The 15,254-nt window shown below is 42.4% G+C and overlaps 1 protein-coding gene across 2 annotated transcripts in view; it reads left to right on the top strand.

The window, feature by feature from the left end:
- The window catches only part of ASIC1 (acid sensing ion channel subunit 1), a 174,370-nt gene that overhangs the window by 109,114 nt on the left and 50,002 nt on the right, over positions 1–15,254 (top strand). Inside the window, exon 1 of one of the 2 annotated variants that reach the window (XM_063293634.1) lies at positions 3,194–3,832. The exons of the other annotated variant lie outside the window; for it this stretch is intronic. Within the exon in view, the coding sequence (XP_063149704.1) occupies positions 3,194–3,832 (639 nt within the window). Of the gene's footprint in view, positions 1–3,193; positions 3,833–15,254 lie in introns of those variants that run through there. 2 annotated transcript variants of the gene reach the window in all.

Genomic DNA, 15,254 nt, shown 5'->3' with positions numbered 1-15,254 from the left:
GAAATATCAGATACCAAGTTCAATAAAAACATTTTCAGCCCACCCCTTCAACAAGAGTTCTTTTTTTTTACGCCCCTATCCAGTTATGAATCTTTTACTGGCATTCCTGAAGATGAGAGCAGTGCTGTGTTTGCAGTGCCTAAACAACCCCATTAAGCAACACTCCTTAATCTCTGCTCTGCTGAACCAAGCACTTTGTGGAAAATATTCGTAGCTACTTTATTCCTGGATCAGACCATTGGTCCACCTAGGCCTGTCTTTTCTGCTGTGACAGGATTGGATCTTCTCAGAGAATTAAGACTTCTTTGAACAGGAGGTTCAAGATGAGAGCTGGACATTTCTGAATGCCAAAGGCCCATATGCTATAATTGAACCATGAATGAAAAGAAGTACCATGTTTGCAAACATGTGGGGAATAGAGCGTTTTTGCATGCCCAAGGCCTCTAGTATAATCCTTAACATCTCTAAGTAAAGGGAAGACTCTGACTCAAAACTCTCCACTGACCAGTGTGATCTAGCAGCACAAGGAAGCATCAATTGTAGAACCTTGATTCCTTTTTCCTGTGCCTACTAATTTAGCTGATTAGGGAAGCTAAGCAGGATCAGCTTGTATTAGTACTTGGATGGGGGACCACTTAGGAATTTCAAAGCTGTTGGTTAGACTAGAAAGTAAAAAAATGAAAATGAAAAAAATCCAAGAAGAAGCCACTGGTAAATTGCCTTTATAACTGCTAAGAAAATTGCGTGAATGTAATCACCAGGTTGACACAAGAGTATCTTTCCTTCATACCTGATAACCAGCAAGTGGCAGACAAGAGTCTCCAGTGGAAAGGGCCATGAAGCAGTTCACAAAGAGTTAAGCCAACAGGACACATTCAGTTCAGATTATGCTGAGCTAGCACTGGCCAGAAAAAGTCCATTTCCCAACCACTTCTCTCTGGCCCCAAAGGGCTGTCCAACTTGCACGTTCTCATCTCCCTTTTTAGGTGGATCAGCAGTGACCAAGCTGATGAAAATTACTCTGTGACTGCTGCTAATGGTCTCCCAAGTGCAGGGCAAAGAAACCACAAGGTAGAGAGGAAGGGAAAATTGCAAACACAGGAGAGGAATTCCTTCCTTAGCACAGCTGTCTGCTACCTACAATTTTGTTCTGCCTGATTGCCCCAAATCCCAAATCTGCAACAGCAATTTTCTGCGAGAGAATCCTCACCCCAGATACCCTGTCTTTAAAGGGATGTTCTATATTTTCAAATATTTCTCCTTATTCTACAGGAGCTCCATTGCATCTAGGGGATGCTCCATATTTTTCAGTCCAAAAGATCCATTAAAACATTAACATTAAAAACATTTTTAAAAATAATAAGCAGCCATACTTGGCACACTGTTCTACTGTTTTCTGACGGTGCAACCAACAATTCATCTGTTTAGCTCATCCAGATACAGTATATCCTTCTGATTCTAGGAATAGCTCCCACAATCGCTGATTGTTGAGTGAAGTTGGCCACATTTTTCAAGTCCCTGTTGCTATGCCTTTAACAGCAGGCATTAATCTACTTTCATGCTTATTGCTATGTTACAAAAAGCTTCTCTTGATGATTTCCACAGATAAAATTATTACTACAAGACAAAGGCAAGTCATTCTGGTTTTTAGTCTTTTGATTAGCTGAACTCAAGCCTTCGATATTCCATTGAGCAGTTTCTTCTTGTTACCAAGCCAATGAATGATGTCAGCAACTTTCTTTTCCCTCTTAAAAACAGCACCTGTGACTTTAGCTGCTGAAACACTGTTTTCCTGTAATTGTTAAGTCCATAACTAGGCACTGGCTACTGAAGTTCAAAACACAGAGACTCATCTAGGAAGTAACTGGTGGTCTCACAACAGACCCACTGACAACAGAAGCTACTAATTCATTTGAAATTCAAAGAATTCATTATTTTTGTTAGTCACTGCTGGCAAGAGCAGAGCACCTATCAGCAGCCTGAGGACATTCAGGTACCCACAATCACAGACTCTGGATGTTTCATCATGGAACATATAAATGAACACATAATGCAGGTTTTCCCAGCATGGAGCCCTCTGAATGTGAGGAGACTACAACTCCCAGAATATCCTGTCAGCAAGGCCAGTTGTGAGAGTTGCAGTTCTGGAAGGTGTTCTGCTGGGGAATTCTGGCATCACCACTTTCAGTTTGAATTGTGAATGCCATAAGGTTCCTAAGATCACTGTTCAAGCCTACTTTGTATTTGTGAATTGCAGTTTAAAGAGATTCAACCAGTTCTGAGTTTCACTGCACCTCTGTCCAGAAAACAGCCATTTAGACCCTCAGGGAGTCAAAACACAGACTTTGAAGATCCTGGTAATAATATGTGGTTTAAACCTGGAGGACAGTTCTATTTAGAGGTTCCTGTATCCTTTCAGTCCAGCTACACATAAACAGCTTTGAGAGGCTGGAACTTGAAACAACATGCTGGGTTCAGGAAATAGTTCAGCAGGGGCCTGGCTTCAGTAGGCACTTGGGGGAGGGGGGAGGAGGTGGTGAGAGTGGGAAATGCTTGTCCTTCCCTCAGCATCTCCCCTCCCAGCCCAACACAGAAACCAAGGAAGCTGATGAATTATTAAGCAGGCCCTGTCCGAGGCGCCTGGGTCAGACTTCTGTGCTGCTGTAGCTGTACACTAATACCCATGCCTGTCTTCTAGCATTGACTGGGAACAGCTACTCGTCCAGCACAGCCACATATTCCCAACTTTGGAGCAGAAGGTCAGAGAACTGAAGCTTTTGGAGATTTTTGCTTCCAAGTGCTGGATTTGGAAGGGTTTGGGAAGAGATTGAGAGTCCTAAGAGCTGCCTTGGAGTAGATGGTCATCAGCTCCTCCTGTCACTTCTTCCAGCTGCCTATCTTCCAAATTCTCTCTTCTGAATCCATCTTACTTCCTTGATTGGAGACCTCAATTCCAGCCTCATTTCTTTTTTATTCCTTTCTCCTGTTCCTTCTCTCTCCATCCCCCCTTTCCAGTCCCAGCCCTTTTCCCCTCCTCCTTCTGGCATCTCTCAGACTCACTTCAGCTATTTTCTGTCCCTTCCCTTTCCCCTAATGATTCACCTCTGACCTCAAGCACTAAGACATCCTAGTGGAATCCTGCAAGCAGCCAGCCAGGGAGGAGGCTACTTGAAGAAGCCCTGCAAAGGACAGAATGCCCATCCAGGTATTCTGCACCATCTCCTTCTCCTCAAGCAAAGAGAAACACCTTGTCAAAAGTCCTGCTGAAAGCAATCATGACAAATCTCTCTATGACCAGCATGATCCAGAAGACTCAGAGAAAGAACTGAAGGAGAAAGATGAAGGAAGAGCCCCAAATCTAGTAGTCTTTGCCAACAGCTGCACCTTGCATGGGGCCAACCATATCTTCATAGGGAATGGATTTGGGGTGCGCCAGATCCTGTGGGCAGGTGCATTCCTGATCTCACTGTCCATTTTCTTATCCCAGGTAGCTGGGCAAATTTTCTACTATCTGGAGTATCATCATATCACACAGCTGGATGAGCAGGAGTGTCCACGGATGACTTTCCCTGCTGTCACTTTCTGCAATATCAATCGCATCCGAGTGTCTCAGCTCACCTACGACTACTTGTCTTATATTTCTCCACTTTTGGGCTATGATGTGGGCACCTACCTGGAAGCAGGCTTTCCACTGGCTACACCTAGCCTTGAAGTGCCTGAGGAGCCCCTCAGTCTGCTTACCTTTTATGACCGCAGCAGCCATCAGCTTGAGGACATGCTGCTGACCTGCAGATATCGTGGGGAAATTTGCAGGCCTGAAGATTTCACTATGGTGAGTGATGATTGCCTAGCTTCTAGTACAGTGATAGGAAGAAGCCTCACTTTTGCTGAGAGCTAACTCACTGGCTAGTTGGTAGAGAACTTCTTTTCTGAGGATTAACTTAAAAAGTTACAAAAAATGATCAAGCTTTTGACTTTCTCATAACTTTTCTACAAGCTGGATGTCAAGTAAAAATATATGGGAGGGACAGGACAGAAAATCGGTCATTATAGAAAAGTACCTTCACCAAGTACAGATTGTATCAATGATAAGACTTATTTTCTCATGGTTGTTGCAGAGAGATGGGGTTGGGAAATAGGCTAATGCCCAAACACCTCCCTGAGGGACAGAAATATCTTGCATTTAAATATCTGGTTGCAGACCAATTCATTTCTGCTCAGAGCTAAGATGCACTCAATTAAATTAAATAGTACCTGTGTATAGATGGCATCATACTGCTCACAGTTTGTTTAGCAACAGAAACCTGAGCAATTAAATGAGTAGGCAGCGTAGAGGCCTCCAAGTTTTGGATCTAAACTTCCAGCAGCCCCAACCAACCGTATCAGTAATAGGGAGTTATAATCCAAAACCAAGTCATCTATCCTGGATTAGAACATACATGTAAATCCAGACCTAACGTCAACTTTGTGCTAGAGGATAGGAAAAACTCTTGTAAATAATGGATTAGAGTTAATTGCATCTCACTTGCACCTGGGTGTCTCAGCTCACCTAGGATGACTATTTTACCCCATTGGGGCTATAATTAGTATTACAATGATGGATAAATAAATAATTAGTGGGGAGCAGGGTTGCCTTTTCATGATATCTGCAAAATCGGCTGACTGGACTGTTTTCCCCTACTTAAGATTAAAGCATTTCTCGGTAGAGATGTTAGCATCAGATATCAACACTAAAAACCTTTCTTTTCTTATTTTTTTTAATTCTTTCCCTTTACCTGTGTGCAGGAAATGTCCATCTCTTAGCCCCCACCTAATCTATTAATTTCTGTCTCAATATTTACCTTATAAGGGTAAGTCTAAAGGTCCACCTCTCGCTTGACAGCTAGTTCTCCACAGGCTGTCCTGATCTGATCCTGAAAGTATCAGCCAGCACATTGACCTGCATATTGGATCCATGTATTTGTTTCTCTTAATAGTTAAAAAAGCACATATCCTGGTTCTGTCCACTTATCAAGAGTGACTCAGCCCTTCAGATATGTTTGTGTGAAAGACTCCTGCACCTCTCCAGATACCAATTTAAGCAATGTGCTGGGGAGGATTTCCCCAGCAATAAATTATTTGTGTTGAATTGTTCAGGAAAGCAACTGTCTTGATTGAAGAGCACCATACCATCATCTGCACTGGAGAAAATGTAATATGTATGATAATCAGTTAAAAGGAAAAGAGTTAATAGATTAAAAAAAATAAATACTGTAATGGCTGACAGGTCAAGTTGTTTCTCTTGAGGTTTGCAAAGGAGTATTTAGTGTTAAAAGCAGAAGAAGGAGAGGGGGGAGGTAGCAGCACAATCTATGAATTTCAAAGGATTTCTGCATGGTGCACAGCTTTTAATGTGCAGGAGCCCTGCTCGGAGGAATAGCTGGTAACCCTACTTCTAGGCCACACTAGGGACATGTGAAGAATGGCTGATCCTAGTCCTGAAGGGAGGGCCCATTTTTCCTACCAGGCCATGCCAGGCTCCTGCTTTGGATCTTGCATGAGCATGACCTCTCTCTGGTGTTCATTAAAGCAACCCAACTTTTTTCAGGCTTCTGGAGAAGCCTGAAGATAAAGTGCTGCTGCTTTATAGGATCCACTCATTTGTGCAACCCTGAACTCTGAAAAGAGTTGGGCTGTTCCAACAAATAGTAGGGATGTGCTGTGTGTGCCCTTGTGCAAGGGGTAAAGCACTTCTTCTGAATCACTTTTGAAGCATGCACAGGGCCCTCTTGAATGGATACAATTCATGGATTTGTGTTTTATGATTGCCAGTCAGCCCAGGCAAATCTGAGTAGCATTGAGATTATGGGCAGTAAATGGTGGGAGGATTAGTGGCTGTTTCTGATGACATCTGGTTCTTCATTGCTTTCTCTAGCCTCACCTCAGTGAGCGCCAGTGGCATCTACTTGAAATGCATTTAGCCATTTCTCAGTATTAAAACTCATGCACACACCCTGCACCCAGCAGCTGCTGTTTATATGCAACTATAGAGTTGCAGTTAAGCTCCCTACCTACTTTAACCCTGAGCCATTGGCTCTGAGTTATTGATCAGGCTTAATCTCTGATCTCACTGGCGGAAAACCTTACCCACTTGACTGAACAGTCAGAAGTTTAATACAGTATCTTCCATCACAAAGAACGACAGGCCATTAAGTCATTATAATTTTTCTTTTTTAAAAAAGAGTATTAACAGTTTCAAACTACCATGGAATCTTTCTGATCTCAAGTTCCAGTTCTGAATGTCTGAATGCACAGATATTGGGGCTAACTACTCAACAGCACAATAAATCCTCTCTCTGCATGCGCAGAAATATCCTTGTTTATAGTAGCTCCTGACACTTTTCAGGAGTATGTGTTTGAAAATAAGCCCTTTGGCAAAGCAAAGGGGAGAATAAAATATTCTAGCTGCAATAGGCAATCTGATGTCCTCCAGATGCATTTAGACAAAGAACCTATCAGCTCCAGCCAACATGGCTCTCCATCTGAGATGGTGAGAGCTGTATCCAAAGCACCTGAAAGACCTTCCTTTCGTCCCATGTCATCCCAAGGTATTTCTTGACGTTTCCTTGCTCCTGGCACAGTCTGACCGGTATTCAATTCATAGTCATCTGAAGGCAGCAAATGACCACAGGGAAGAAAGAAGAAAAAATACAGTAAAGTGCTACAGTATCTGTTACCATAGAAAGAGAAGGGATAGGAAATTCCTGTTAGGAAGTCCTAACAGGCTTACTTGTCCTAAACAAGACTTTGAATTGGAGAGGCAGTTAGGGCCCCTTTGTGAATCATATGCCCTTGCAGAGGTAAAGGTAGACATTTGAGCTTGTTGATCAATATCACAGAAGTCCTCGTTTCCTGAGCAAGGACATCAAAGTTGACTTCTCTCATTCACCTATTAGGAAACTGGAGAAGGTTCCAGGCTGAAGCACTGTTTCTGCTCTGCTCCTTATCACCTCTACTGTATTACATTTCCATGCAATGGGCCTTCACCAGCCTGGTGACTTTTAAGGAGATATGCCAGATTTTGGCTCCCATTCTCTCATCAGCTATGGGATTACAAGGGGGATTAATTCTTTGGACAAGTTATTATGGTTTCCGGTCAAAGCTAGTAAGAGTCTAACAGAGCAGGCCTGAGCAATCTGTGGCTAAATACATCTCTCAAATATTTTGGGGGGATCCTTAGGGCCTGCTGATATCGTGCTGCTAAAAAGCTGAAACTAATTCAGCATTTCTTGCTGGTTTGTGGCAGAAAACAAAAGAAAACAAAATGGATTTGTAAAATAGGATTGTGATGTGCTTTGCACTGTAAGGGGAAATGATGCTTTGGGATACCCAAGGACGTGCACATTGTAACTGCTCCCTAAACCAAATGCATATTTTCTCAGAATTGCACTGCAGCTGCAGAGGCAGCCACATTATCCTGGACAAAGGTACAGCTGCTTTAAGGGGCTGTTGACAGGTGCTACATGAGGGCCTCCACTCACTTTTTCCCTTTCAGTCCAAACCACTGCACATCCTTCATGAGAAAGCTGGAAAAGCTCAGGAAAAAAAATTCCCCAATTGCAGCCCTCCCCTCAAAATATGGAAATTCCATACCCATCCAGAAATGATCATAATTTCATTGCCCACTCACTCCAGTCCCCAGCCACTGAACAAAATAATTTGACACAGTGCAACTGGCAGCCATTTAAAGGTTGCTTACCTGAGCTATAGCATCATACCAGGACTGAAGAGGTTCAGGTGTCCCACACTTAACCATGAGACCTGTAACAGGTAGGCTCCATCTACTCCGTCCACTCACTACCTGCATTCTTTGTTCTCCTGCCATCGTTCTTTTTGTCATCGAGTTAGAATTTTGCAGTTCTTAATTGTAAATTCCTGGTGTATCAAACAAGGAGATAATAAAACAATGAGCAGGATCTTAAATGACCTTAAATAGTTGTTTGAGATCATGTTTTCTGATTCCAATAACTATAATTTACTGGCTTAAATGCAATTAGTCCAGGTTATGGTTAATAAAAAGGATGTCTACCAGCTCCAAGAATCAATTCAGACTTATTGGCTCAAAAAACAACACAATTTGACTGATTTGACAAGTTCCCTAATTTGACTCAGAGCCTGAATTCAAATCTTGAAAAGGAAGTTTAAATTTCTGTGCCACCCACTGACTGTATTGGAGTTTTTTAAATAGCTATATTTTTCCTCTGTAGGCAGAATCAGATTCAGTTGTGCTGACGTGCAGTGTCTTTGTGTCCCTCTGAATTGCAGAATCATTAGCAAAATGTTAGGAAGGTTCAGATCTGGGTCATTTGGGAGAAGCCCATCTACATTTTTCCAAATCTAATTTGATCTGGGATACATCCAAATCCTGTGCATAGCTATATTAATCAGTCCAGGAGCTGCTGAATTACAGTGAACAAGGGAGGATATGCAGCGTGCAAAGGCCCAGGTCTATGTAATAGTTGGATAGCTATGATGTGTTTGTCCAGAATGGACCACACTCTCTCTGCATAACCTAACTCACAGAACAGCTTTGAGGGGAGTGAAAAGGGCAGAAGGAGGGGGAGCGAAAACCATGAGCGCCCAACCATTTTGATTCTCAAGCCTGGGCTTGCACGTCTGCGTAGCTTGCTGATCCATGGAGGAATAGCTCATCCCCCTCCCTCCCTCCCTCCCAGCCAGCTCCCCTACTCCAGGTAGCTGCTGCTTTATTGCCTTCTGTTTCCAAGAGCCCAACTGCAGGCTTATCAATTGAGGGGTAGGAAATGTGAGTGGGTCTCACAGAGATTCAAAGAACAACAGGCAAAGCAGACAAGGACCGTTTATGACTCACAGGCTCCAAGCTATCCACCTGTGCGGTACAGTATTCAGAGTTCCTTAGAGAAAAGGGAAGGTATGATGTAATAAAATAAAATGCACATGGACATGGTTCTATGCCACGGATGAGCAGTAGCTTGTTCTGTAGGGAAGGCTACCTTTAAATCATACATTATAAAAACAATGTTTTGTTGCTGAACACAGATGCCCATACTCCTGTTTTTTATGAAGTTGTTAAGATCCATAAAGGGATTTTGTCTCCTCCAGCAGTAATTTCCCATCAGAACCATTGTTCAAGTGTGTTGGGGAGGGAGTTATCTGAAGCCATTCATTCCTACAGCTTGTCCCTTTGGGGGACTCCATAGATTTCTCATGTACACCACATTGAAGAAGAATGATTTTTTTTATTATTATACTAGAAACTCTTTTTGTCATCAGTCCTGTATCAGATAGCATTGAAAACACTTCCAAGTAGGCTTCCGGTGGGAATAGCAGACTGAGTGGTTGTGCCCGCTGTTTCGGTGGGTGGAGAGGACAGTGCGGCGGCTTTTTGCGGGGCTCAGGCAGGCTTTCCTGAAGCCCAGCATTCTCTGGATTAAGGAGAATACTTGGAATCATCCTATCTGTCCTCTGGAATGGAGGCTTGCAGCCAGGAGATCGCAAACTGCATTTTTCGCTCGATCAGCAAGAGCACCCCAGAGGTGGGGACATCACCATTTCCAAGCCGCACTGTAGCCTTAAAGGGACACTAGGACTGGCCACCCTATTTCTAAATCACCAATTTGTTGTTGTTGTTTTTTAAGTATATGTACCCCAAGAGAGGCTTTCTGCAGCGAGGAGAAGCTGGTTCTTTTGGTGCTTAAAGCTATTTTGGGGATTACTCTTTAAACTTTTTTTTTAAGTTTTGGATTTCGTTTTCCTCCCAAGGGAAATTTCAAAGATTGAGTAAATTGTCTTCCTGTTATTTTTGTATTAAATTTAAAGATACTAGCATTTTCCTACATGTTGAATCAGCTGATTTGAACCTCCAGTTTTCTGTCTTCACTTTCCCTTGAGAACAGTCTGCTACTTACTTTCACTTTTTGTAAACAACTTTCGAACTCATATCTTCGATTTTCACTGATTAAGTTCCTAGGGGGTGCCATAATCTACCGCATGACACATGGAGGATTTCAAACAGATCCTTTCTGACCTTCACCAGGACTTCAAACAGATATCTTCTGACTTTTATCAAACTTTTATGCAAGATATCCAGGACATTGTAGAAAACATGAGAGCTAAAATGTGCCATCAAGTTGGGGATGTGGTGGATGAAATTGAGGAATCTAAGAGTGATAGAAAGGTTTATTTTAAGACTGAGATTGGGATTTTTGTCAAGATGCTGGATGAAGATTGGATAATGGAGTTGGAGAAATCTAGGGGAGAGAGTGATCTGAAAGCCATGAATAGGGTCAATCTCCTGGTTGACTGTCATGAAGGGAATTTTGGAGCAGGGCAGCTGGGCTGTTTGATTTTCTTAAGAAGAAAGCCCTTTGCATATCTTGGGAACATGTAACTGCTCTGGTTTATTTTGAAGTAGGATAAGGGTTGAAGATTGTTTATTTGGTTTGCTTTAAGGATTTGACTGATGTTATTAGCCTTTAAAGATTTGGATTTACTGTTTTGAATTGGCTTTGTTTTTTGAATTTATTAAGATTTTGTGTTTATTAAGATGGGGATTACTATAATTGTCATACCATTAAGTTTAACAGCTGACAACTTATGTGTCTTTCAATTTGATTTTTATTATAGAAGACGGAAATGTATAGAATAGTGGTAGGAAGGGAATAATTAAATGTGTTTTATCTTTTGGAGGGGAGAAAGATGTTTAGGAGGTTTATATGAAAAAAATGCTTCATTTTCATATAAGGGGGAGGAGTAACTGTACTTAGTAATTTTTATTATGTGTTAAAGATTTGTTAAATGATTTGTAGAAATAATGTGGTGTTTTGGATTAATGTAGAGTAAGAGATTGATTATAGAAATTTTGTATATCCTTGCTGTTAAAAGTCAGAAGCCACATCTTTCTGTCAATTAAAAAAAAATTCTTCTCTTGAGTTTCTGCACTTGTTTAGTTCTTTTATAGTTTTTTGTTTTTATTGTACTTTTTATTCTTTTTTTGAAAATTAATAAAATTTACTATAAAAAGAAAACACTTCAAGTATAAAGGAAAGGTACTGGGAAAACTCCAGTCACTTTATTTACTATAGCTTTGTCAGAGATCACTCTACTTAAGAACTGTTTGGAGGCTCTTGAATATTCTATGGTTCAATTCGTCTTCTGAATGCCTTCAGCATATGCCTTGCTGATCCATATTGGGTGTTGTCACCCTCTTTTGTGGGTTTAAATATAAAATCCAAGGATGTTTCCTAAGAAGCTTCTTAAGTTTTTTCATGGGCAAAATAAACTCAGATCCCTAAAACCTTGAATACAATTCTGATGCCATGGACTGGAGTGTAGGCTGTCAATTGATATCCTATGATCTTTGCTGCTTTGTATTTCATGGAATCATACAGTTGGGAGTGTCCAGAGAGTTCATCAAGTCCAGCCCCCTGCACACTGCAGGATTCACTACACCATCCTCGATAGATGGTTATCCAGTCTCTGTTTGAAAACTTCCAGTGATAAGGAAGAAACTACTCCATGCAGTAACCTATTCCACTGATTGACAACTCTTGCTGTCAAGAAGTTCTTCTTAATATCTAACCTGTATCTACATCCTTGAAGTTCCATCCCATTAGTTCTAGCCATACCATTGGAGCAAATGAGAATAAGTCCGAACCCTCTACAATGTCACAGCCCTTCAGATATTTGAAGACCGTTATTATATCCCCTCTCAACCTTCTCTTCTACAAGCTAAACATACCGAGGCCTTTTAACTGATCCTCATAGGACTTGGCTTCCAGTCCTCTCACTGTCTTGGTAGCCCTTTCCTGGACTTGATCCAGTTTGTCAATTTCTTTGTCCTGGGATCAATCTAGATGGGACAAGGTTTCTTGTCTTTAAATGCAGACCACACAGAAAGGGAGGGAAGCAGTGGTGGTGCCAGTACAACAAGTTCAAGACCCTGCAAATGGAAGGTTCCCACATTTGGTACCATACGGATCTTTGCCACCACCCCCTAAACCCCCCGCCCAGCAGATTCCTGTCCTATTTCCTTTCTTTCCTCCTGTTCCCTCCCTAGAAGTACCTCTGGAGAAGCAAGGATGCCAGCCATGTCTGCAGAGTTATTCAGGATGCTCCCTGAAGTCTAAGAGAAAGAGAGAGATGAAGGTGCCAATACTGTTGCTTGGGAAAGGGGAGGGGGAAAAGTGTTAGCAGGGGGGACTAAGGGTTTTTCTGCAGTGCAGCCTTAATCTGCTTGACTCCCTTGTGGAAACCAGCTGGAAATGAAGCCAGCTTGAGAAACCCCTTTCTGGATTTCAACCTCTTCCTCTGCTTTGGCCAAAGTGATGACCTGGTTTTCTACCTGGACCATGTTTACCCCAGGCCCAAGTGATGGATTCCCCTGCTTCTTTACCCCTCCCACCCCTGCTGAGGAAGCAAGCACCAATCACTTTCCTTTTCATAGGCAAGCCTTTGAGGACGTGTGATGTCCATTAATGGACCTTCTGTAGGAGCTCCACTTTTGTTCCCCCACCCCACCCCCATTTGACACTCTCCCATCTGACACATCCACCAGAAGAAAAGGAGGAAAGGAGGAGGAAGAGGAAGAGGAGACACCCCAGTTTTACCAATCATCCTATCACTTAGGCTGAAAGGAGAAACTGGCAGAACTCTGAATCCATTTCATCTGGTTCAAAAAACAAAGGATCGCTGGCCCAGTTTAAAAAAGAGGTGCAGCATTTCATAGGTCCAGCAGTCCAGGATAGGACAACTATGGAGGGCAGTGACCAGTGACCAGAAACCAGAGCAAGGGGGTATTCCTGCCCCAGTGCACCATGGCCAATTGGTGGAGTTTGCCTCTGGTGAAAGATAGCAAAGGAGGCCAACTGGGCAGCCCTGCCTGAGCTGGCACAAGCTGGAAAAGATGACTTTTGATGTCTAGCAGGAAAAGACAGAGAGAGGGACCCTTCCTGACAGGCTAGAGTAGGTAGAGAACAAGCGCTTTCAGGAAATGGTTAGCGGCCTGTACTTATGCTGGGGCAACCTGGTTGGGCAGATCTGTCATGTGGGGGAGAGAAACTGGAGGACAGATCACCCAGGAATATGTGTGGGAGCTCTCTTTCATGAATTTATAAAAACGAATCCTTGCTGTCATCCCATCTTTACATTAGCCTTACACTGTAAATCAGGATTGGCAGTACAACACTTGTAGGTGTTAGACAAGTGTGGTACTGCTAGAGACCACTCATAGATCCCAAAAGGAATTTTTAATTAATTAAAAATCAAAAATGCCCAAATCTAGTGAGATTTCTGTGTTCTCTTGAGCAGTTTTATTCATTCATTCATTCGTTCATTCGTTCATTCAAATTTGTTATAGTCACCCAACTCCAATGAACTCTGGGTGGCATACAGAGCCAAACAATCCATAAAAACAGATAAAACATAAAACCACAAAGACACCCTGGAATAAAATGATCTTAAAAGCAACACAATCAAACAAAACAGGGCCCCCCAAAATACAGTAATATATCAACCCCTGGGACCAATTCCACAATGTTATGAAAAGCCAGGATGCAGGATTGCAGTATTTTCTCACAAAAGCATGTAAGTTCACAGATGTAAAACTGATGAAATCTTGCAGGATTTGACAGTCTTTCCAGATGCTAGGAATTTCTTTTTAAACTTTCAAGTTGCATAAGCACATAATGGTGCTGGCCCCTGGAAAGGCTTCTAATACCTGCTGTGTATTTAACCAGAGGGTTTTTTCCCCCAAATTTTGTATTTATATAATGCATAGTAATGGTAGATGTTGTAATGTAAATTAACAATAGTATGCTATCTTAGTAAACTTTCAGAATCCCTAGCCTTACAGGAAAAAGGAATCGTCCCCAGACCTGTAGATGTGCAGAACATGTTCACCCACATCATTAGTAATTCTTACTTCTTTTTTCCAGTAGAGTGTGATTTTCTGAGGAACAAATACAACAGCATTCTTACATTCCACAGGGCTCTTGATGAGAAGCCAAGGCAACTAAAAGTGCATAAAATATAAACCAATAGATATGTCAATAGGCTCACAAATTGACCTCTCTCTTTGCATTATCACAAAGACCAGCTATCCCACCCTGAGGGTAGAGTTTATATCCCAATTGTCCTTCCCCTTCTGGATGTATTCACTTTCTTTACCATCAGGGCTCCCCACAGGCCTAGGAGGTTGGTGTGTAGGGCTCCCCCAACTGTTCTATGCAACTCGTATTTCTTTGGACTGTAGCAGATTCCAGATGGCCTCAGATGGTCGTCAGCCCAACTACATCTGCTACCCTTTTTTCCCTGTCCAAGGCCTCTGTTACTGTCCACAGCATTTGCCTTTTCAAAGGATCTGAACTCCTGAGATGGTAATGAGAAGGGGCTCCAGGACTGCAATAAACATCCGTTTCTTAATTGTCTGGTTTGGTGTAAAGAATACACAATAGCTCCATATTCTTCAGTTATGTACGTGCAGAAATGAGTACACATGCATAATGTGATCCTACTAAAGGATCAAAATCAACCTGTGCCCAGCCAGTTAGAATGACAGGTACATCCTATTTTCCCCAGCTGCTGACCACAAGCAGTTCCTAATAAGCTTAAGCGTACTAAATTGGTGGTACCAGTTGGCAAGTTAATGAGCATTCTGAAGCAACTGTGTGTGGGAGGGAGAACAGCATAGAGGCTCTTGGCATAAATGTGATTAAGAAGCTAAAGTACATTGCCAGTGGCTCCCCAAGAGGTGCACAGATTTTAGTCATTCCTAATGCCAGTTTGGTCTAGTGGTTAAGGCACCAGGCTAGAAACCAGGAGACTGGGAATTCTAGTTCCGCCTTAGGCATGAAAGCTGACTGGGTGACCTTGGGCCAGTCCCTCTCTCTCAGCCCAGCTCACCTCACAGGGTTGTTGTTATGGGGAAAATAGGAGGAGGAAGGAGTATTTGGTATGTTTGGCCCTTGCAATTCCTCCTTGTTTGGATGCTTTAGGTATGTGGTGGACAGAAACTGTGCTGGTGGATCAAGCTCCATGGTTCCAGCTCAGTTTCACAGAACCAAGCGAAGCATGTTTATGGCTATGATGAAAACTTTAGTTCTGAACTTACCTTCAAGGGAATAAAATGTCTGTTCTGTAGTGGCTTCCCTTTAGATGCTTCTGTGTGTTTTCTTGAATTCAGGGGTCAGGCTAGACCTTCAGCAATGGCCTTAGCTTCTCCGAGAAGATTTGGCTAG

This window comes from Candoia aspera, chromosome 2 (assembly GCF_035149785.1).
Source record: "Candoia aspera isolate rCanAsp1 chromosome 2, rCanAsp1.hap2, whole genome shotgun sequence".
Taxonomy (NCBI): Eukaryota; Metazoa; Chordata; class Lepidosauria; order Squamata; family Boidae; genus Candoia; species Candoia aspera.
This window is presented reverse-complemented; position numbering and strand designations above follow the sequence as displayed.